Source organism: Daktulosphaira vitifoliae, unplaced genomic scaffold, assembly GCF_025091365.1.
Source record: "Daktulosphaira vitifoliae isolate Bord-2020 unplaced genomic scaffold, ASM2509136v1 Scaffold_4, whole genome shotgun sequence".
NCBI classification, from domain to species: domain Eukaryota; kingdom Metazoa; phylum Arthropoda; class Insecta; order Hemiptera; family Phylloxeridae; genus Daktulosphaira; species Daktulosphaira vitifoliae.
The window spans coordinates 4,133,423-4,158,852 of NW_026099575.1; the positions used below are offsets into that span (position 1 = coordinate 4,133,423).

Consider the following 25,430-nt stretch of genomic DNA (forward strand, 5'->3'; position numbering starts at 1 on the left):
TATGTAAAAAAATGACAATGACTTCCAAATTACTGGTCTAAAAGTTGCTATTGATCAGTGATTTTCTTAAGTAGATTATTTTCTATTTTAAAAGCTAGTTAAACACGTATGTCACCATTAAGAACAAATTAGTTTCAGTCCTTAAAGTTATAAGGGATGATTCTAAAAAGTAATCTATAATCAAGAAGTATATTTAACTAAAAGAAATCAAAATATTGAAAAAATATTCAATATTGTATTTATTTTGTATAAGAATAGTTAAATTTTATATATAAATTTTGTTGAGTAGTTTTTCCAGATACTTTTTTTATTACACCTATAAGCATATGATCTAGAATTAGTAGATTTTGTGCATCGTCAGCAATATTTAGTGTGTTTTTAAATTATTGATTTTACTATGAGTGTTAGTAATAGACAATTAATTATATATGTCCATGTAACGAAAAAATAAAGTCCGTGAATGTTATTACTAGTGGTAGTTAGAAAAAAAACACTGTAAGACGGATTGTTATCGTCACACAAAATCTATTAAGTTTTCATCAAAAGATATACACTTATCATCAACGTAATACTTGTTTACATATTTATAGTGTAGAAAAAATAAGTACGTAGCTAAAGACTAGTTAACTGAAAAACGGGAATGGTTAAGGCAGATTTATTATTAACTCATTAATAATCGCTGTTGATTATTATTATTAAGGTCCGTAGCAGCCTCCCCAAAGGAGGAGGTTTCTCAACCATTGATACTCCGAGACGAATGGCTAGTCCTTCGCCGGAGAAAGAGATAGCAACTCAAATTACCGAACTGATCTCTTGCTCGGCAAATGAAGCCGCCCCTAATCGAGTTTTCAACCCGAGACAATGCACACTGTTGACTCACAGTCTCTCTGGTTTATTGAATTGTTATAAAATATACTTATATTTACTTTGAGTGGTGTTCGTAAACATAATTATTAACCGTGTTCAAAATAGAATATAACATTTTAATGGACGAAAGACCTTTTTTCATAATAGTCAAACAAAATGATTAGAAAAGTAGATTTCATTACAAGAGGTTATTAATACATGATGATGACATGTATAGATACTGCAACATTTTCACAATAAATTTCGATTTATTTCACACTTAAAAAACGTGATTTCCATTTATGTATGTTATTTATTTACACTAAAAAAAATAGTTTAAGTATCAGTATTTGTGGCATTTTAGTTTAGTAGGAACTGAGTTGATTGCACAGCTTAAAGATGTACTACATATTGAATATTTTTATTTTATTTTTTATGTTTTTGAAAATTCAAAATGTTTACTGCAAAAAATGTTCAAAGGAAAAAGATACATTAATATCCATTTACTATGAGTTACAGTATACGGAAATTCCTCAAAACAAAACGAAAGCAACCACACATTTTTCTTTTGGAGACCTTAGAGATATGCAAATGGATCAATTGAAACTTTATGTAAACCAAGCTTATAATGAGCTTAAGTGTAGTTATGTATTCAGTGCAAAGACATACATGTGGTCAATGAAAAAATTTTTTACTGATCAAAATTTAATTAAACAAGCAAGTGACTCTAAAGATTTTGAACTTTCTTTTAAAGATGAGGCGGCACTCATTATGTCGACAATGCACAATATTGAAATTTTAAAAACTCATATTGCCTACGATGTCATGTGGGTATTTTTTATGTACACTTTAAGAATTGAATCGTTCATTGAATCGGTAAACAAAAATGGATACTGTAACAACGATGTAATTTTGTCAGATTTCGAATACGTGTTAGATTTAATTCAAAAATACTTAGAGAAAAAAGAATGTCAATGGATTAGAACAATTAATCAATGGGATATTATATTTCAAAGTAGTCTCAAGAATTTGAGTGACCGTTTGAATATGGTGTCAAGTATAAAATCAAAAGTTAAACAACAAATTTATAGAAATGTAAAAAATCAGTTATCTACGAAATGGCTAGAAAATTTTTCATTAGATATTTTAAGCTTGAGTAATGTAATGAAAAACGATTTGATTTTTCTAATAATTCATAATGAATTTCAGTTAAATGATGAATTAAATAAGATTAAAAATGCATTAAAATCTACATTCAAAGAAGGAATTTTATTGAACAATACAGCACTGAAAGAACAAGTATCATCATTGAGTTTATTTCAATCCGGTTTCATTGATTTAATGAAAGCAACCGTATTAAGAATGCTATTAAGTTATTCATATTACGTAAAAAATTCAGCATTGATAGGTATTAAATTAAATAATAAAACAAATTCGTGGAACAATAAGATAAGTGATTATCTAAACACATTAATAAAATTCTTACATTTAGATAAAATTGATGAAATCAGTATAGCAAAGAAGTTATTAAGTCATTCCAATATATTTACAGAAAACAAAGATCGAAAGAAACTTAAAGCTTTATTGAAAAATATTTCCTTAAAAATATATAATAAATTTGGAATTAATGTTAATTTATCAAATATGTCTTCTTCTGATCATAAATTGAAAAATATCCCAAAAGAAAATAATGAACATCTCAAAATAGATGATTTAATAAATTCAAAAATTTCTAAAATTCATACTTTAATCTTATCACTAAAAAAACTACTACCGAGTACGAATTTTAGTGTCATAAACTCGTTTATTCCAGTGATTTTTAATTTACAAGGGCGTTTTCAAAACTATATGCTTCAAGCTTATTAGAGTAATTGATTTTAAATATAAAGAATCTGATTAAATTCAAATTATGTGTAACATAAAATAAATACATTTTTTAATTGAATTTTATGCCTCAATTTTGTTTGGTCTAAATTATTTTTGTTTTATTTTTATAAATTAAACATTGCTCATATAATTTTATTAAATCAAATGTCTTTAACATGAGTTCTAAAAATATATAAAACAAAAAATTTAAAATTTTTATGAAATTTACAAACAACCATTTTTGTCCTTAAAGTAGAGCTGTACAATAATTCCAAATTAATTTAATGAATTTTTTATTCTTTTTGAAATGACTTAAACCACTGTGTACGGGTTAAAAATCAAACAAATAGTATAATTAATAAAAATACAAAGACCAAAACCAAAAGATTTTAGAAAAAAAAAGTAGAATGTTTACAAAATAAAAAGTGATCATTAATTTTAAAAAATGTCACTTATACTTTAATAATCTTAACAAAAATTTAAACAATTAATATAGTATAGCACAACGTTATAATAATTTAGAGATTCATACAATTATTATAATGACCAAACAAAAGCAAAATTAATTATTTTAAAATCGTTAATTATTTAATTCAATATGACATTATTCATCAAATTTGATAAGTTATTATTAAATTCTATATTTATATATGCGCAAAAGCCTTATAATGATTCAATAATTCAAATATTTATCAAAAAAAATACAAAAATTGATAGAATCAAAACTTTGAATCGTTCTTGTTGCCTTTTAATAAATGTTTATTTAAATCACTTAGAAATAAGTAAAATATTTATTCTATTAAATTTCGACACTTTTAAATTATTAAAAAAATGATATAAAGAATTGATCTAATCTATTATTTTCCTATATTCAAATAATTTTAATTTTTAAAAATATTTAAAGGATTGATAAGTTCTTTAGCTGATAATATACATACATGTTAAATATTCAAATACAAGTATTTGAACACTCGTAAAATACTTTCATTTTGGTATTTTTATTCTAAAACACAAAATAATTTATGTTTTTATGTTAAACATTTTTTTATGCATTTCATATAATTTATTATATTTTACCTTTGGATGTTGCTAGTTGATAAAATTATTATATTTATAATATATTAAAAGCTTTAGGACTTTACTATATTATTTATATATTTATAACACTATAAATAACATCATAATTTAATTTTAAAGTTTTATAATATTGAAAAAACATTTATTTAACATCATTCATTCCTTTAGTCTAATTATAATTATTTGTTTATGTTACGTGGGGTATATAAGTAATTAAATAATAAATGTCTAATTATTTAGAATATTTACAGATATATCCGACGCTTCAGCTTTGTGCTGATGTTTGGAACTCTTTGCAGAGTTCATCTTCGGAATGATAGCACAGATTATATGAAAATATAGTCATATATTAATTATAATTAAATAATTATTTACCTATAATAAAACATACATTTACATTATTTAGATTTTCATCAGTGGTGATAGTTACAGGCCTGAGGTGATAACTATACTGAATCCTATCTAGTTTTTTATTTATTTTTAAACCGGTAATCGGTTGATAACCGTTAACATCAACATTATTTTTATTTTTTTGTTATTAGTGTTATTGTTGTGTTATTATTGATAACGATTGTCTACTTGTTATTGATGTGGTTTTTGTTTCTTTTATGACATTCTGGACTTTTATTTTATGCTTTCTTTGCTGTACCGTCATTTTTCATACATGTCGAATATGGCGTTTTCTCATATTATGTGGATTTCTTTATTATTTGGTCTTCTTTTTTCCTATTATAATAATTATACCAATTATTGGAAACCAAGTCTTATTAATTTCCATACCAACCGTCTTCTCCGCTATAATTTTCTAAACTAACTTGAACTTTTGTATTCAATGTTATTGTCGTTTTCGGCTATTACTAATTTTTGTACATATACTTGCTTACATCTTTTTCATGTCTTTAATTATTTCGTAATTGCTCTTTCTGTTTGTCTAATATATGAATTTTACCAAATGAATGCGGTCTTTGCATTTCCGGTAATTCATCTTTCAAACTCCAAGTAGTGTTTCTATAACTGTATTCGGTTCATATTTTGAATTTAATAGTATTTTTTGAGATACGGTCCGTATTTCCTTCAATGTACAGCAATATTAATGTTCCTTTTTTATCGTATTCTTCATAATATATATTTTTTTTCGGCTTTTCTTAATGTTATATTTTTAATTTTGTACCCATTATTACTCCTTCGTGATGTGCAGTGTTACATTTACTGGCTCTATTAACAATTAAAAGACTACGTCAAAACTGATGAGAATTCCTATAATATATAAATTTCACTGATTAAAAAGAAGACATTCCCGTCATAGAGACATATATCTGTAAATATTTCAAATAATACAACAGTCCATAAAATCTTTAACATATCGATAATTTCTAGTTTTACTTATATTGAATTATTTTTAAATTAAAAAAAAGATATTATTCTGCAAAATAATTTGACCCGTTCCCGCCCATGATTCAATTTCAGTGGTTATTTACGGGAAGGGTCTAAAAATTTGGAAAATCTCCTATTAACCTTAAATCATGGTAACGAGAGTTGTGAAGATCCGAAGCTCCCAATCAATACGTTCTGAAAATTACCTCCCTCAATACGAATCTCTAAAATATCCACTGTTCTATTTGAATAGCTTTAGTTGTAAGATGCAAGTAAAATATCAAAGGAATTTATTATCACATTTGTTATATATAATTTAATGCTGATTAACAAATGATAGCGTTGAAATAGCACGTTTGGTAGTTTTTAGTAATAGTTGTTTTAAAGATTAAATTATTGTGTAAAGTATTAAGAAGAATTTATAAATTTAATAGGAGCGGAGCCTTCCGAAAAACAAAAAGATTATTGTATAAGATAATACTCTAAATTTTTGTATTAGTATTTGAATAATTTTTTAAGTACGTATTCGGAAAACAAACATTAAGTATTCCTAAAATGTAATACATTACATACCATCGTTATAACACGTCTTGCTGTGCTCAATTGTATCTTGTTGTTTTATAAGTTTTGTAGTAAATAAAACGAAGTTTAAATTGTTTAAGGGGCGTTAAACGAGGCACACGCCTACATATTCTACTTGTGACATCAGAATAAACTTGCACTCCCATTTTTCTGTTACAGCAAAGAATTAGAGCCATTTTAATAGACGCACATTAAAGTATGTTAAAGTTTAACACATTAAAGTTAACGTGGAACACATGAAAACATGCCTTTAAGATTTTCAATTAAAATAATTATTTAACGTTCAATCTCAAAGAACATCAACTAAGTACATCTTAGTTCATTCAAAACAAAATGATTACTTTTTAGATTAGATGATGAAAAGCTTTTAAAATTTCGAAGATTGACTTTTTTGATCCACCACAATCTTTATACAGGGTACTAGTCTTTTGTTAATGCATATATGTTATTTTATTATTATAATTAAAAAAAAACGTGTCTAATTAAAACTTTTTTTAGTTTAACTATAAAAAAAAATCACCTGATCAACTTTTAGCAAAATAAATATTATAATTCAATTGAATATATAATAATAAATTATTCACACATTTATTTTTCTAATGATGGATAAATGATATGACATGTAAAAACTGTACAAGTACAGTTGGGCTAACTGAATTTATAGTTAATACAAGACAAAATAACTTAAAAGCTTGAAAAACTAAATCATATATATGTATACACGATTTAGTTGGAAATTCAACCATAGTAGAACCAGCTATAAAAAAGTCAGCACACTGAAGTCGTGGCATAGTTTGGACAAGTATAAATGATATCTGACAGTGATTAACATCACTAAAATAAAAGACGCTTCGATGGGAATGTATTACATTTCACAATAATTTGTATATTTCTACTTTTTTCAACAAACGCAGGAAAATTTTTAAAAAATATTGTAATACACTTCAAGTGTTCTAATTTGGTGTATGTTTAAATAAAGTAGTCGTTCCAAGATATTTTTAAAAATACAATTGTCAAAAAAAAAAAATGTTGACATGCGTGTCTGGTCTTTTTCAAACCTTTCCTTTGAACTTTCATAAAATCATACAAAAAAAAGTATATTATCTTTTTCTTATACCCTACTCAAATTCAAAATCAGTCTTTTTGAAAGAAAATTACATTAACAGTTTTAAAATACAGACAATTTTTTCGAAAATACCATTTTTTATAGTAGTGTAATTTTAAGATATTTTTTTAATTTTCTAAAACTGATATATTAAATTCGTGTTCTTTTGATGCATAAATCAACAAAATCGGTCCAGTACGAGTTGATAATTTTAACGGACAGACACATACAAAAAAAAAAACATCATAGTAAAACCAAAACCTTCTCAGCTTCGCTCCGCTAATCTAACAGTTATATTATAATATCTAATAGCTAACTAAATTTATACTTACTGAACACTCTATATACTATACATTTTATTGCTATATGATCAATGAAATATTTGTTTGGTGTACAAAAAATATTTATGTAGAAATAAAATTATATTTGTAATGTAATAAAAATTATCATCCAGTTTAATTATTAAACACAAGGAGTATGTAAAGACGTTTTAGTTTGATAAAATATTTAGTAACAAATATTATTAGTATTTTTCAATGAAAAAATCGCCGAGTAGTTAAAATTCCATTACTTTCTTATATGATTGAAAATATCCAATAAAAATATAGTTTCTCCAATCAAGGACATATATGAAACATGGAGTATCCAATAAGTAAAAATAAAATAATTTAACAACTGTTGCGTCCCAGACCAAACCATTTATTACCATTTTTTAGTAATAACTAAACAAATCTAGTCTAAGTAGATGATAATTTAAGGAAGTACTTGAATGTTTTGGACGTCGATAATCTTAAAAATGTATAAATAATTATTTATGTTTAAAATTGGTGATAGTTTTCAAATACCATTTGGTATAATTTTTCTTTCTAAATTTGCCTTTATTACATTCAATTGTTGTTCAATTTTGTAACTTTCGTAAAATAAACAATGTATAATCAATATTTTCAAAAAAAAAACTTTTATTTAAAAGTATCATAAGTGCTTAGAGTCTAATTATTATTTTCAATGCTTTTCATATAAATTGATTTTCTAATGCTTATATATTTTTATATCTAAAATTGATTTAAAAGAAATATTATACGTTGATCAGTTATAATGAAATTTAATAATACCACTTTTTGGTGATTACAATAGATTTTTATTTTATGTCTACACTTACATAGCAAATAAGTAAATAATATTATCTTAGTGTAATAATAGAATAAATAAAATAATAAATAATAGTAATAACATGAAACAATTAAATTGTTAATTACAAACATTGTGAGCTAAATAACGGGTAACAATAATTTTTACAAATTACAATAAAAAAAACAAACTCATAATATCAATACTTAAATTGTGCCAAAATATCAAATAACATGTTCTATATATGAACAGTGGACACACTTGTATATATAATATATAATATATATACTAATAATATAATATATTATATTATATACTTAGTATATATTATATATATATACTAATTTATAAGTACTACTCATGTCTACGGTTTTATTTATTAATATTTGTTTCACAAGTCATCATCGAGTTCAGATGGTAAAATACATTTTTTATAATAATCATTTGTTAATCGCGCGTTTTACATAATTAAAATGTTATCGTTCGATTTCGGACCATTTAATTTTTAAACAAACAGCCGAGCAATATGATTACGAAAGAGGGACGTTTTAATCTATTTATCGGACCCCATTACAAAATTAAATCCTATCCGCTACCCTCGTTCGGCGTGTGTACGGTTAATTATAGTTCGGATATGATTTGTTAGAACATTTGTCATCACTACACGTTCACCAATGCAGCTCCAATAGAAATGCCCTTGTTTTTAGCATCAAGAGTGCCCGAACGAGGATCACGTGCAAAAAAATATGAAAGATAAAACTAGATTTTTTATTGTCACATAGATCTTGTGACGAGCACAAAACTGTTATCAAAACTATTCTAAGTATTTGATAGTGCGATTAGATTTAATTTACGCGAGAAAAATGTTTTTATTCACTTTGTAAGAAGTCTATTGACAAATAATAAGATCAAAACTGTTAAAACTATGATCTATGTGCGTTAAAAAACGATTTCCTTGATTCAATGTATGATAACATGCAATTAAATGCATTATTTTTTTTAAATATACTAATAAAACTATTACATAATAATAATAATATATATATATATACTCTATAAAGATGTCTTGACTAGATATGATGATGATGAAGATTATGATGATCCTCACGGTACGAGTGACGTCTTCTACCCGCAGTTGCCTTGCGTCATTTGGCCCCATGTTGAGGTTCGTCTTCATCGTCTAGGCGATCGCCCTCCTTGTCTTGATGAGCAGTCATGTGCCTGGTCAAATGGTGTCTTTCTCGGAAGCTCTCGTCGCACACCGGACATCGAAGTTTGTCCATGTCACGGCGTTTTTTAGTGTCTGTCATGCCAACGCTGTTACTACTGCCGGCTCCTGACCCGTCGCTTTTATGGTGTGATCGCATATGATACACCAAGTCAGAGGTCATACGGAAGCTCACATTGCATTTGGCACACACATTTTGCGACGGTAACGTTAGAGCAGCTGCTGCGATTGATGCGGGTAATAACATGGCCGGCAAAGCTGCGGCGGGAGCAAATTGCAAAGGGGCTGGAGACGGTGGATAGCTGTCTTTGGGATGTGGCCGTGGTGGTAACATCATGAACGGTGGTGCTCGGAAGCCCATTGAAAACGGCGTCATGAAATGTGACTGAGGCGGTAACGGTGGACTCAAACTATCTTGATGGTAGCCGAGTTCTGGCGGAGGAGTAATTATTGGCGGAGACGACGACGACGACGTAGGTGACAGAGCTCCCAAGTCTGGAGACACTACTTTGGTGAAAGCAGAACGAACGTGTGATCCAGTAACTGTGGCAGCCGCTTGCACGGACCGCGATCGACGTTTGCTAAGATCGTCAGGTGCCATCAAAAAAGCCACATCAAAACTACGTTTTTGGGGTCTTTGAAGTGGCAAAGATGTGACCATTTCAGTTGGCGAGTATGAAGGCGATGACGCTACGGTCCGATGGATGTCCATAGTCATCCTGAATGGATTAAAATCTGAGAAAAATAAACGTTTCATTAATTTATCATATTCGATTTGTTATATAAAAGAAAATTCACTATAATATTGAAAAATATTGTAATCAAACGAATCGCATTTGATGTAAAAGCAATTGGCATTTTTTTTTTTTTTTGCTGATAAAATACTTTTTGTGAATATCGAAATTTATCGTAGGAAACATTTTAAAATAACAATTATAAAACATAGTTGTTTTCCTCGTGTTTTGATTTAGTTATCAAATTAATTTCAATCAACCAAACTCGTATCTCTTTGTATATTTACTCTACGGCTTTAATACTTCAAGGTGACTATTACGCCAATTTTCTAAAAATTTATGCTTCTAATTTATTGATATTTATGAACAATTTTGTTACGGTTAAATTACCAATTATGAGTACAAATTGTTTTTATTTACTCAAATATCGAGCTTAAAAAAATGATTATTTTTTCTTTTAGATCATTATGCAGATAAAAAAATGTCCGTACTTTATTGTTAGTCATCTTAATGTTCCATTATATTTTTAAACGCAACCTTAACAATAAAACAATCAGGCAAACTTGTATTCGTTTATTCATTAGTTTAGATAGTGAAAAAGTTGTGGACTTTTAATTAGAAAACTAGCCGACAGTATAGTTTAGTAGCTGTAATTAAAAAAATTTTAACAACTACTTTTACAACAACTCGTACACGCTTTTTTAATTGTTTTAGGCTATTAACTTTAACGTCGGTAAGATTTATGGACTTTGTCGTTTCATAGTAATTTTAAAACTTACAATAATGATAACGCAAAGGATTTAAACAACAAATAATATTTCATTTTAACTGCAGCTCTTTACTGAATTCAATCGAAAGAAAATAGTTATTTTTTCTGGCGCTCGTGAAGTAAACATTACCGTAAATGACCTAGTATGGCTTATAGAATTTTAACGTCATAATAAATAACGTTCGAATAGGAAAACAATGAATAAATCCATTAAATTCGCTTTGTAATGTTGAAAAAAATTCATATTGAAAGCCTTTGGCCTCCGTACAGAACACAGTACGCTGAGCACTTAGAAACTGGCCACCTGTTGATATACGATACCATATCAGCTATTAGTCGGATAAGTATTATTGTTCACTATGAAATTATTCAATTCTTTTCGCACAATCTAAATCTCTAGCAAATATTTCACTATAAAACACGTCACACGCGTCATGATCATATTCTAAATTCAAATTTTTGTTTAAATTCTCTGTTTCTTTTATAGTGAAAATTTCTTTAATTTTCACGTAACTGATAGATAATGTTATGAAAGAATAAATTATTCGTTGGATGAACAAAGTTTAATTAAAAGATTTTAACTTTCAGTTAAAAAATGAATTATAAATAATAAAGTTTTATCACTCGTTTAGAGGCTCTTTATTACTACGTGCTAATGATACACGTAAAATGAACGGTTAAATCTGAAATCACTTTGGTGTACATCAGTGTGTGATAATACAACAGGTGTAGTGGTGGAAGGCGAGAGAAATACATGAAAATTAACATTCTAAAGTGATAATCAGTAACATTCAGTTCGCCATGAACGCGCTGTCATTCCAACAAGCCAGGTAACCTACATTAGTTAATATTTCCTGTGTGCAAGATGTATGTATTTTTTAAAATTAAAATGTGTTTTATAGTGATGGGCAACCGTCATTTTGGAGACAACGCCGAAACCTGGTCGGGTTTCTGGCGTTCTTGGCGTTTTTCAACATTTACACACTTCGAGTGAATCTCAGTGTTGCTATTGTAGCCATGGCATCGTCTACTGAAGATCACGTGAGTTTTTTTAATTGGCAATTGCATATTTAGTGTTCCGTTATCATTAAAAACATATTGGTGATTTTTTCTTTTGACGTATCAATAGTGTTGCGAGTGTACCGTTTGTTCGTGCCGTAGGAAATGAAAGTAAAAATGTGCAGAATGGTTTCTTTTCTGTTACCGACACCACAACAAAATAACGAGCACTGTAGTTACTGCGTTAACAACGTGGTGAACCTCAATAATATCTATCGTTTGAAATTACCCATGAGTATTATTACTATCGACTCAGTTTTAAATGCAATTTAAAAAACAATTTAGTTAAAAATGTTGTCGATTTTCATAATTGTATTAATTACACTTTCATAGCCGATTGGTATTTTCAAACAATTAATGTGAAATATTAGAACATAAACAAATTGCTTGTAGTCATAACATTATTAAAATGTCAATTACAGAAGAGCGAATTCGATTGGGGACCAGAACTACGGGGAGCAGTACTCAGTTCATTTTTTTATGGGTATATTACCACCCAACTTATTGGCGGCCTATTGGCATCCAAATTTGGAGGTGTCAGAATGATAGGATATGGAATTTTAAACACAGCGTTTCTCACCATAATTACACCGATGGCGGCCAGGTATTCGGTATTCGCCGTTCTCGTTCTAAGGGTCATTGAAGGATTTTTTGAGGTAGAAACTTCAACTAATCGTACACCCAAAACATTTTCTAAATATAATATAAAAATATTAGGGCGTTACATATCCGAGTATACATGCTGTATGGTCCAGATGGGCTCCTCCGGAAGAACGCACACGTTTAGGATCATTTGCTTTTTCTGGAAGCTTCGTGGGTACCGTTATTGGATATCCTGCTTGCGGTTGGCTTGCTGAGCACTATGGATGGCCAGCCACTTTTTACGTACCAGGTAAATTATGTACACAATGATTCTCTTATCGTGAACCAATTAATTAATACAAACAATACAAATAATTATTTTATTGATTTATTGATTTCTTTGAGTTCCAAATTGTTTTTCTCAATTTATCAATCATTAAGTATTTTTTATGACATCTCTTACACCTTATATGATGGGTGTCAACTTTAATTTTTCACAGAAAAATACATAATTAACTAGTTTAATTATTAAGTAATAACCTAAGTAAGAAAATGACTGATCGATAACAATTTTTGGACCATTATTTCGGAAGTAATTGATATGTTTATACCTGTGGAAGAGCACAGGATTGGAAATGTCTAGTTATAAAAATAGCAGTGACCAATTTTCAACACTTGTCATTACTTTGTAACGTTAATAACTTTTGAAATAGTAATAATAAAAAATATTTCATTAAAAAGAACAATAAACAAAAAGAAACCAATAAAAAATTATCAATATTGTTCTTATTTTTTGATTACTTAAGAGGTTCGTGATAAGCATAATTTGAATTATAATATAAGAAGTACAGTAAATTGAACAACTTATACAATTTTTATTTCTAATAGGCATAGTTGCTATCATATGGTGTGCTGTGTGGTTAACTACAGTAGCTGAAACTCCAGCTCAAGATCGGTTTATAAGTGCAGAAGAGTGCAAGTACATAGAAGACTCAATTGGACCTGTCGACCAAAAACATTGTATGACGTGGACTATGATAATTAAAATTTAAAAAATACTCTATCTGTACAAAGTGATTATCCTTTCGCTAGCCACTCGATTTCGTTTAAAATAATAGTCATGTTAAGAAAATTATTTTTGATATTTTAGATATATTTCTCGATTTAGCAGTTATTAGTAACGTTTTTTAATTCACCCCTTATAACTGTGTCAGCTTAATTTTCTAAAATGGCAACATACATATTTAACTAGTTATAAAACAGAAAATTATCTAATTATTAAAATGACGGGTCGATAACAATTTGTGGGCCAGTACTTGAAAACTTATTAACATTTTAATACATAGGCGGGAGGAAAGGTGTGGCCAAGAAATGTCTAATGACAAATATCCGCACCTCATCTCCAGTCTTTATTTTAAAATGGTTATAACTTCTAAAATAATTCGTCAAAAGTTGTTATCGGCCTGTAATTTTCATAATTAGATTATTTCCCATTTTATAAGGTAGTTAAATATGTAGGATCTCGTTTAAAAAAATAAAGATGACACCCTAATAAAGTATAAAAGATAATGTAAAAAAATAACTAATAACTGATAAATCGTGAGATACATAAAACTTAAAAATATACAAAAAAATTTCCTTTACATAATTATTATTTTAAGAAAAATCGTATGGCTAGTGCTAATAGAATCACCTTGTACATTAATTTATTTACAATTAGTTAAAATCTTGTTTTTTAGCCGATTTCAAAAACTATCCATGGAAAAGTATATTGACATCAATGCCATTTTGGGCAATAGTTAGTGCACATTTCTGCGAAAACTGGGGATTTTACACGCTACTTACTCAGTTGCCTAGTTTTATGAATGGTAATAATGTGTAAAAAAACACTCTTAGAATTTAAATATATAACCTTGTCGTTTTATTCAGATGTTCTGAAATTTGACCTGAGCAAAGCAAGTTTTTTGTCAGCCTTGCCATACTTAGTTATGGCTGTCACCCTGCAGGTGGCTGGCTTTTTCGTCGACTGGCTAAGAAAGAAAAAAATTCTCACCACCACTCAAGTAATAACCTTACAATAATAACTATATTGACACATCTTAAACATAATTTTACTTTCAAGGCGAGGAAAGTATTTAACTGTAGTGCTTTCCTCAGTCAAACTGTTTTCATGACACTGGCGGCCAAATCTACAACAGCATTCATGTCAGTCACATGCTTAACCTTAGCTGTCGGTCTAGGAGCATTTGCATGGGCCGCATTTAGGTAATGAATAAATACTACTTTACATCTTCCTGTTTTCAATAGACATTTTTCTATAGTGTCAACCATCTGGACGTAGCGCCGCAATACGCTAGCGTTCTAATGGGTCTATCCAATACCTTTGCTACTATACCCGGTATTGTTAGCCCCATGTTGGCCGGAATCATAGTTAAACACAAGGTAAAATTTGAACACAACAATGTAACTAGATTAATTAATCAAACATAGCATTTTTTTATTAGAGTGCCGAGGAGTGGCAATGGGTATTTTTAATAGCCAGCGGTATGTATTTATTCGGTGCTATTTTCTACGGAGTGTTTGCTTCGGGAGAATTACAACAATGGGCTCAAACAGAACAGACTAACGACGTCAAAGAAAAACAGGGCACAGCAAACAAGGCTTTTAAATCGGTCGAGTAAGACTTTTGTCGAGATGGCAACAATGCAAATAAAGACACCGCAAGATTACCAAGGGATTAATATTGATACGTCCAATTAAGGGCCATTTTCAAATTTCATGTATTAATGTTTCTGTAAGGCTTGGAATGTAAATAATATTTCACACTTTATAAGTGTCGCATGATGTTAAACTATAGCGGTTGAACGTTTTTTAACCGCTCGTGGACTTATTTGTATAATAATTAAAAATATCTTAAATCATTTATGAAGTATTTTAAATAGTATCCCTACCTGTATTCATCCACAAAACTGACGAATTCAAACAGTGACGAACGGAACAGCCGACAGGAACAATGACGGCAGTGCACTTGTGTCCGTTGACAACGCCGGCGATACACTCATGCACCGTCCCTGTAACGATGGTGCACGTGCTGCTCGGGAAGGACACGTATAATATGTATTTTGCCTGAAGTAGGCGGGGTTATTTTTTAGGACAGAACCAACCAGCTGGCGTCACTTGTATCCTTCGCGCATATGCCCTGTACCACTGCCGCCTACCTCACTACCATACCATGGCATACCGTTCTTGTTTGCTGCATAACGCTTTACAATATTCACATATACTTGTTTAGAACAATTCATTATTTCTTTTTTTTGTCTGTCCCATTTTTTATCCCTGACCACTAGGGAATATATGGTACGGCTAAAGAGTAAGAGCATGCCAGGAGAAGGCTTAATTAAAAAACAATAAAAAGTCTAAACGTGCGTGTGGTCGAAAAGTCGAGTGGCCTTATGGTGTACGTTTCTGGACCGAGGGGATCCGACTCCAAAGCTCGATGAATTTATTTCACTACACTTATGTCCCTCGTCTCGGTTTCATTGCCATAAGTGCACAACCATTACCGCAAAATAAAGTGGATCCTGTGATATTGTATTATGATATGTTACTGTATCATATTATGTAAATTATTTTGAGTAATTCATAAAACGTCCTGTGACAATTAAACTACACAAAAAATAAGTCAACAATTAAACTGATTCTGGGAAAATGTATTATGAACCCTCTGAAAATATTATGATTAAATGTTCCTAATAAATATTAGTAACATCTTTTGTATTTCAAACTTAAAAATGAATTCAAAGAAACGGTCGAAATTAAAAAAGAAACTAATGAAACTACCTAAAATACATTCACGTAAAATGTGACGTGGCCCGAAAAATAAAAAAACGCATCTGAACTAATGTGTGCATCAGGTCAATGAAAGATAAACTTACATTTTTATTATCCATCAATAGACGTACAACGTATAGCAGAATAATGCTTTATTTTAATCAATTTTATAAATGACTAAAACTTAATTCTAAGTAACATGAATTTAAGATAAACATTTACTATTAATAATCTTAATTAATACAAAATTGAAGGCGTTGATCAAGTGTATAGCAAGTATTTCACATACTATAAACAGCTGTCTTTTACAGTTATATAAATTAAACTTGTTAATGAAAACTAATAATGTGGCACACGTTATAATTACATTTTAGTTTAGACTTACAAATCTAAAACATCGACATATTAAGTTCTTTTGCAAAAAACTTATAAATTTAAAAATATTGTCATATATTTATTTGATATTTTTGGAAAAATAATACAAATGACGATTTTTTTTAAATAATATTCTAAAGCAATTTATATGACATAATTAACAGTTTTTATAAAAAGATCAAATAACCCAAAAAAATGTTCTAACTAATAGTTTCAGTAATTCCATGCCACTTCAATGTATTTGTCCCTACAGCATTTGCAATAATAAGGAATTAAGGTAAATTATGTCATGTAGTGTATGATTTATTGGAAAATATATTTTTTTTAATGTTATACAATTGTTAAATATTCCAAAAATGATTTAATATAATATATAATTATTTATTATATCCAAAAAAATAAATTCTGTATATGGTATTATCTTAGTTATAATTTTTTTTATAATATAACTAAAAATCCAACACAAAAATGTTTGTAGATTAAAAAGCAAACGCGAAAACATGTAAGAAAATGAAACAAACCACACAGATAAAAAAAAAACACTTTTGATGTCATTATTATTCGAGTTTCCGTCACTTCTATGCCCGAGCAATAAAAGAAAAACACATATATAATTGTATACTTTGCTATATTCAACTACTTTTATGAAAAAAAAAACATTTAATGCAAAAGAAAAGCGAATATTTTGTATGAAGGCGGAGATCGAAGAAGGGACGATGGAAAAAAAGTATTCGCAAGACCTGCGAAGAGATAAATGCCTTGTGGAAGTCGTTAAAGAATAATGTTCTCCGGGTCGGCGTTGTGGGAGACGGAAAGTCATTGCGGCAATATGACCCCCTCGACGATTTTTCATATCCTTTTATATTCAAATAATATATATTCGGCTATAAATATGGCTGTTTAACAGTAAAAAATGATAATTCTTCGGTCGGTTCTCCACGCGCCCCACCGCAAGGTTTTTTGAGTCGTCTAAAAATTCGTATTTTTATTGTTCCGACGTCTCCAAGAGTTTTTTTTTTCTAAGCGCACGCGTTTGTTAACACAAAATTTCTTTTCTCTTATTTTCTTTTATTTGATTTTTCTTTCCGTTGTTTATATTATTTTATACTGTTTTTCTCGAAAACGCATACATAAATTATTATTACAACAACACGGGCTTATATGTATCGAGATTTATTACCACACATTATTATTATGAACGTACGCAAAACGTCTACGATCGCGTTTAATTTTTTTCAAAAGTTCTTTTCTTATATTCTTATTTATTCAGATTTTTATATTGCGGCAACAACCGCAGGCCTTCAGATTATTTTATGGCATTTTTTTATATCAAAACATATATATATATATATATATATATTGTGTACGCAATGTAGTAGTTAATGTAGACACAATTCTTATGTACTATGTGACATAAAAGCGCAAAATTGTTTCATACCCCTTTTTTTTTTTTTTTTTTCTTGTAACGCAGTGGACTGATTTGTTTATTCTTTAGAATTTCATTAATTTCTACTTAAATCATAAAATCCTTACTAAAATTTATTGATATTTGTTTTATTTGAGACTATTAATGATTTAAATTATATCACAGGGTTTTTTTTTTTTTTTGGTTAAAATAACAGTTTTAATTGAACCCTTCTAATACAATATGTAGATTTATTATAAGGTTGGATACACAATGTGTAAAACAATCCAGATGACCCTCTCATTCTTGTTTTATTCAATAACAACATCCCCTCGTCGAGCATCTGTTCGTAATTTTCGAAAAAGAATTCTTTTGATTAGAAATTGCATAAGTGTTCATAGATAATAGTTTCAAATGGTTGTAATGTTACCCAACCAAATCTGTATTTAAGACTATACCTACTGTTTTCAATTACTAAAAATTACAAATCCAATAGAAAAGCACCGCAATAATATACTTAATCATCGTGGGATTTAGTTTCAAGTGCATAAATCTCAAATCTTTCATATAAAATATTCATTAGAAACAAACGCCATAAAATTGTAATTTCAAAGTAATTTTTTTTTTTTTATGTATAAATGAAATATAAAATAATGTAGTTTTTACTGATAATTAATTTGGCGAATTTAATTAATATTACTATATTTTACAAATTTAAATTGATTTTTTGTTTTTCGTTGTCAATGGAAATATTTTTTATCATTTTATTTAGTGCCCTGAAATTAAGTCGAGACAAGTAGTTACCATGTTAATCTTATTTAAGACATCTAGAGCTGAGACACCAAAGTGACAAAATATTCATTCCGAGATAATTGAATTAAAATATTGAGGAATATTATTTTTCTATACAGCTGTTATAGATAATCGATGATAGATGAAACTGTATTTAAAAAAAATTACCAAGATTTTTATTCTGCTCCAAAAAAATGATTATTTTACTTTCTAGATTTGAAGTTATCTCATTTTTTTTCTCCATAATATCGCTTTGATGTCTAGGTACCTCATTTACGATGAGTGTATCTTTTAACTTTATTTATATTTGATATTCAATTATTAATTAATAATAATTATAGAATAACGAATTAATTAAATGGATATTATTCGAAGATGTTTGCTTCTCAATTACTTTATACGGGTGCACTCTTTATATCTTCGACGTTTGCTTTATACTTAAAAAATTGTTTTTAAGTGTACATTAAACAAAATAGTAACAAGCAATTAGTATGTAAAATCAGTGAGGTGAACCGAAACTGTCGACTATTTCGTAAAACGGTGTGACGTGAAAAGTTTACTCAGAGAAACTTCTTTCATTGCTGTCGGGAACGCCTTAAGCTTCTTTCACTGTGATAGGCTTAACGACGAGACACGTAATCCAACGTTTAGTATCGTCTTTTTTCATTCTTTCTATTCTTCTCCGTATTTCCCGAGGTGTGTGACAAAAGAGGAATTAAGCATCCGGAAAAGTGTTTAGTGGCAAATTTGTTAGCGCGGTCAGAGATACGTGTAAAGAATAACTCTTCTATTATTATCTCATTGACCAGCCGGTTACCGATCACTTTCGTATTCCATTCGGCTCCAAGAATTACATTATAGGAATCCCTCAAAATAAGTTAACTGGACATTTCTGTCACATAGTGTACATTGATAAATCAGCCTACACTATCACCTACATTTCATGCCGAGCGCATTTCTAAGAGAATATATTTGGTAAAATGTGAATCCGGTTAATATCACCTTAGTTACTCAGATTTCTCAGACTTCTATAATGTTTTCCTTTACAATCATTCAATTTTACTCGCTTGTTTACTACTATCGCTCAATAATTAATATACGTAACTGATAAATATCCGAAAGTTTAGATTAATGTAATTTGAATATGATCGCAAAAAAATGAAATAGAATGTCATTTATTCTTAAACAATTTATATCATTGTGTGGTTTATTGTATCCGATTTAAATCGTTTAGGCTTATCGGTTATCTGCGCGGGTTGGTTTTTTATGTACAAATAAAAATTACTTTTTTAGATTCAGACGTCCGATAGACGATCGCATTTAAATTTAAAAACTGTGGCTCCCGTGCGTCATCCGCGATTTATGCGCATTTTTTATTTTGAGTATTTTGTCCACGACAAGGGTGTGATAGAGGGTGTCCAGCTTTGAGCAATTATTGAAGATTAGTTTTTTTGTCGTCACGCTCTAGGGTTGCATCAACTGATAACCACAAACAAAAAAATTTATTCACACATATATACACATGGTAAACCGATTTACGAATGAACTACTGTCCTCTGTGGTTCGCATCCATAAATAATCATTTTGAACATATATCTTTCTATGATTTTATCTACGAGTACGTTTCTATTAAAAGTATAAAAAAATATTTCAAACATCAATTTTATAGGCTTTGTTGACTTCAAATAAGATAGTGGTGTATATTTTTATTTAACTCGGTATTTATATTTTTGTGTTGGACAGTTTTTAAATAAAATAATTAACATTATATTTGAGTTATTTGAAAATAAATCGTTTTCATAAAAAAAGTAATCATGAACTATTATAAAGGACAATAAATCGATGTTCATTGCATTGAAAAATATTTTTAAAAATTAGTATTAATAATATGATCTTGCAAACACCCTTCGAACGACAAAAATCAATCATGATAGTCTCTTTAGATTTGCAAGTTGTAATTTCGGCGGTCGAACAAAACGTTATGACGTTACGGTCGATAAATAATAACGTAATATATTCATTTCAAATGTAACTGTTCATTGTTATTTGTTCGAGTGGTTAGAAAGAGAGAAAAAAATACTATTAATAATAAAGAGGGAAAAATAACTTTTATTTTATTCATGTATACGTACACGCCCATGCCCTTCTGGTGCGGTTAACAATGCTCATCGGCAAAGACAAAAAAGTGACGTTTTCCGTAATAAACGCATTTGGACCTTTCTCCTTGGACCAAATAAGGAAAATGAATGGAAGGGGTGGCTAAGGGTAACAGGCGCAAGGGATTCGTTGATTACGATTCTATTAGCAGGATTTTGTACGTCTCCCGTGGTGCCTGCACAACCGTCCAACATAGGGACGATGAATTCATTTTTTTCAGTGAGGGTTCTTCAATTGAAAATGTCGTTTGTATACAAATTTGTAGTTTGGTTGTTTCGTTCGTCTGATAGTATTTGGTTTTCTACAATTATTGCTTTTATTAACAGCTGTTAATATAAGATGATTCGCCAAATAAATGACACATCTTATCAAATTGTTTTGTTCTATGGATGTACTAGTAGCTTAGACTTAGAAGCTTAGGTTATAATGCAAAACCTACATTGATCTACATAAATTCAGTAAATACATAAGTAGAATTACAAGTTTTAAGTTTTGGAATAGTAACAGCATTAACAATGGTTTATCTAGGGGACGAAAAGGGATAATTTTACTGGCTCTGCTAAACTTACATTTTAAATAAAAACCAAATTAATAAAATAAATTACTTAAACAGTTTTTATTATTAGCCCACTCTACCAATTGTATTTGTACCAATTTGACATCCCAAAAGCATTCTGAAAATTTCGCTGAAATCTGTTGGTTTTTGACTGAGTTATAAGCTTTTATTTTAAGTCTACGAGCATAGTTTTTAGTAAGATATGATTTTTCGTTTGTCAACCTTGTTTAAATTTTATGTTAGTCTAGGTAGTTTAATCACTAATAACACGGGTTTTAATTTTGTTTTTAATGATTGTTAAATTTTCATTCGCCTGCCTGTTGTTTTGATTAAAAATTAGGTTATGAAAGTTAGTAGGTTATGAAATATAATTGTAAATACACACATTCCAGAATTTTGTAGTCAAATTATTAGTTTTTTAATTAGTATTTAATCAACAAGAGGAACTGTTTTTCTAGTAATCTGCTTCTGAAGTAATACTATTTTTGCACAACACATATCGCATCCGGCGTACCCAAGTACTCCAACCAAAATCAGGAAAAACAGTCCGAAGGGCTCATCGCATTACAATAGCATGAGACCCGCTGGGCACCGATTTTGGGCCGGAGCTCCAGCTATACGTAATCTAGTAATTATACGTAAAAAATTCATTAGGGCATTTTTTAAACTATTATCCAGTAAATGAAGTCTGATATCCTTTATTTAAATATAGGCTATGCTTTAAAATAAAAACTAACCTCTAGATTTTTAAGAATATGAATTCTGAAAAATAAAATAAAATGATTATATTTGTCGTGATTACTTTATTCCAATCGTAACTTTCGATTGGGATAAAATATTATCATTATTATTTTTGTCAAAATGAGTAATGAGTAAAAACTGAGTAATCAGTTGAAAAAACTGTTCAAAAAGTTGCTAAATCATCAGATATTTCAAATGAAATGCGAGTTTTAGTAGTAACAGTGTTAAATATGCAAATCATAACAATGTCTGTTTTTGTTAACGGTATCATTTTTTTATTTCATCATACTAACTGTAAATAAATTGCATTGTAATCGACAAATGAGATAGAGAAAAACTCTAAAACAACAAAAACGTCAGAAGTTAGCGATTCGACTTCAACACATGAACGGATTACGCTACTAAAAGAAAAAAAATATTTGCTACTGAAACCAAGATATGAGGGGAAATGAAGAAGACTTATTGCGACATCTAAGACTTTTCAAGTGATGTCCCAAGAGTAAAGATGAGAAGCGAACACAAAGTTCTGTGTGCACGGTAAATAGTTTCAACAGGCAATCATCAATAATTGTGACTCCAGGACAGATCACACGCTACCACTCAGACACATACATACAATTGGAAAAGCACTGAACAGTTTGATTCCCCAGGTGGAAAAATACCAATTATACAGTAACCGATCAATCAATGCATTTCAATCGGCCGCCGCCGGGAAACTGATCGAATTTGGTCGAGTGTAACGAACCGAAGAAATAACGCTGGGTACATTATGTACTCAAGATATTGTGTTCGCATCACCTTTCATTACTAGACCATAATCAATTTTAATCTCTACCCGTGAATAACGTTTTTTAATTTCCGTTTTACTATTTTGATACACCGTGTTTTTTTTATTATTACTAATAATAATTATAAGTTAAGGTTTTTGGATACCGATCGTTTTTTATTTAAAAACAACCCATTTTTACTCTAACAGTACGACAAATGATACGATAAAAATTCTAAAAGCAGCAACCTGTCAACTAAGAGTCGGTGAGGTTACTTTTTTGAAATTTCGTTTCCTTCGACCCCTAAATAAAGATCTCATTTTTGATGATTTGGACTTATTCAATCAACTTCATGAAAACAGTGACCAACCGATCTTTGTTAACATGATGCTGCTTTTAGATCTGTTAGATACAACATGATCGTGAGCGTATTGCTGTATTTGTTTCTGCTATTTTAGTACAATTTACATCCTATCAATACTAGTCGATGAATATAATGTTGGATAATTAGCGTATCGCGGTCAATAAGTGGATTACTAAAGCCGACGAGCGTGACTCAGCGTCCTACCACATACAAGCATATAAATACAGCCAATCACTTCATAGTCGAATCTTATACGCCGGCATATGCGCAACGCAAAAATGATCCATATGTTGTGGGGAAAAGGTTGATTAACGCGCCCCCGTCGAGTACAAACGAGGAGCTAGAAGAGCGGGGCACTCGTGCAGGTTTGTTCAAAAGGCTGGTGCATCTGCCACAACACATGTTAGCTGCCCAACACGATACTCGTTAAACGCTTTGGCAGCCCACTGGGGTGCAACTTATATTTATATTATATGAAAAAGAGGTCCGTCGATTTATACTCACTGATCGATAACGGGCACAATGTATGTACATATTGAATATTGTTGTGCGTTAAAGTCGTGGCTTAAGCGTTTAATCCATCCGTGGATTTGATTCAAAGGCGTGAACCAGATGTTCGGTGTTCATATCATCCGGTAAGTCGTTTTTCCATATAAAGATTTTATTTTGACTGGAGAATTTGAACATTTTAATTAAAAACAGCGTTTGTAAAGTCAATAAGGGAATCGATCAATTTTATCAACATTGTTAACCATATTTTTGAGCCTAATATTTATTATAAAAATTTATAACATGAGAAACTTAAGATAATAGAATTTTATGAAGGAGTATATACACTGCTTTCATAAAGTAAGGAAACAAGTCAAATGTTACGAACAATAAAAACCTTTTTTCCTACTAAACACCCTTCATAGTAACTAAAAGACTATTTTTTTTTTTTTAATTACGAATCTCCAAATTACTATTCACATGTTTAACAATTTGTTTTAATTAAAGAGATTAATTAATAGATTATAAAAAAAGTATAATTTTTTTGATCAACTTATGTTTTATACCTCACGCCTTTCATTTCATATTTATTTGTTTACTCATCTACTATTTGAAAAAAACATGCAAATCGTACAAATATTAATATTGAATATGAAAATATTAACAAATTTGATTTGTTATCCTTAAATATTCTTCTAACATCGGTTGAAAATATTCTTTATAAATAAACAGATCTCAGTCGTGTTTCAGTTAATAGATACATTACTAAAATGGTATTCATCTGAGATTATAAAAGTTTTAATCAACACGTGATAACAAAAGATGGTATAGGTTCTCAAATCGTTTGGAATGGATGCAGGATAAATTATCATTGCTTATCCAATCTAACAATAATCAAATTTTTTGTCACTAGCATGTTAAACTAAAAGCCATTTAGTTGCAAGGGACGTGTTTTTTTAACACAGTCTAACAAAGTACGAATGACTATTAAATTGACCTGCCATTCAGTATTGTTTGAGGGGTGACGACCCTTCGTAACAACAACTAACCACCCCTTGTAAAGGGCCACCTGTTCCCGGCAAGTGCGATTTATTATTGTCGTTTCTTTATATATTCTTATTTAATCAGCAATCTTTTATTGAAACAAATCTACCAAGAAAGCAGTTGATAAATAAAATCTATAAGATAGAAATAAATAGTAATATAAGTACAAATAAAACTAGTAAACTTAAATTTCAATTTGATCATGGGAATTCCTACAAGTTGTGTTATTTTAAGTTAACAAAACGGGTTTGAAACAGAAAATCGTTTATATTCGTATTTTTTATTTTTTTATTTGTTGTACCATCAAAAGATCTCATTTTTTTTAAGACGATATTTTCAACTTTAACATCATATTTATTAAAATATTATAATATATTAAATAATATTTATTATCATCAATGGTTTGTTATTACCATAATTTAATGTATGATGGCAATAACAATATTAAAAAGACAAAAATACGAAAATAATTGTTTAAAAGTTTCTGCGCCAAACCAACTATATATACATTTCAACATGTCCTGAGTTTTAATAAAAATTATTCAACGATAGAATAATT

General features: G+C 29.4%; 3 protein-coding genes across 3 annotated transcripts in view; 1 reads left to right on the forward strand and 2 right to left on the reverse strand.

The window, feature by feature from the left end:
* The window catches only part of LOC126905432 (transmembrane protein 17B-like), a 53,934-nt gene that overhangs the window by 21,193 nt on the left and 7,311 nt on the right, over nucleotides 1–25,430 (reverse strand). The gene's annotated exons all lie outside the window — the stretch shown is intronic.
* LOC126905431 (B-cell lymphoma/leukemia 11A) lies at nucleotides 7,980–22,503 on the reverse strand. The gene is made up of 2 exons (XM_050685109.1): nucleotides 15,302–22,503; nucleotides 7,980–9,941 (listed from the first exon to the last, which is right to left on the reverse strand). Exons 1-2 carry the CDS (start codon nucleotides 15,309–15,311, stop codon nucleotides 9,124–9,126), a joined length of 828 nt encoding a protein of 275 aa, XP_050541066.1. The 5' UTR covers nucleotides 15,312–22,503; the 3' UTR covers nucleotides 7,980–9,123.
* Nucleotides 11,366–15,273, forward strand: LOC126905425 (vesicular glutamate transporter 1). The gene is made up of 10 exons (XM_050685095.1): nucleotides 11,366–11,539; nucleotides 11,612–11,750; nucleotides 12,191–12,424; nucleotides 12,486–12,660; nucleotides 13,239–13,370; nucleotides 14,090–14,218; nucleotides 14,280–14,413; nucleotides 14,473–14,615; nucleotides 14,672–14,792; nucleotides 14,855–15,273. Exons 1-10 carry the CDS (start codon nucleotides 11,511–11,513, stop codon nucleotides 15,029–15,031), a joined length of 1,413 nt encoding a protein of 470 aa, XP_050541052.1. The 5' UTR covers nucleotides 11,366–11,510; the 3' UTR covers nucleotides 15,032–15,273.

Coding starts and splice junctions, on each gene's coding strand:
- LOC126905425 (XM_050685095.1), top strand. CDS start 11,511: ATGAACGCGCTGTCATTCCAACAAGCCAG. Junction 12,425..12,485: donor TCATTGAAGGATTTTTTGAG/GTAGAAACTTCA, acceptor TAAAAATATTAG/GGCGTTACATATCCGAGTAT. Junction 14,414..14,472: donor AAATTCTCACCACCACTCAA/GTAATAACCTTA, acceptor TTTACTTTCAAG/GCGAGGAAAGTATTTAACTG.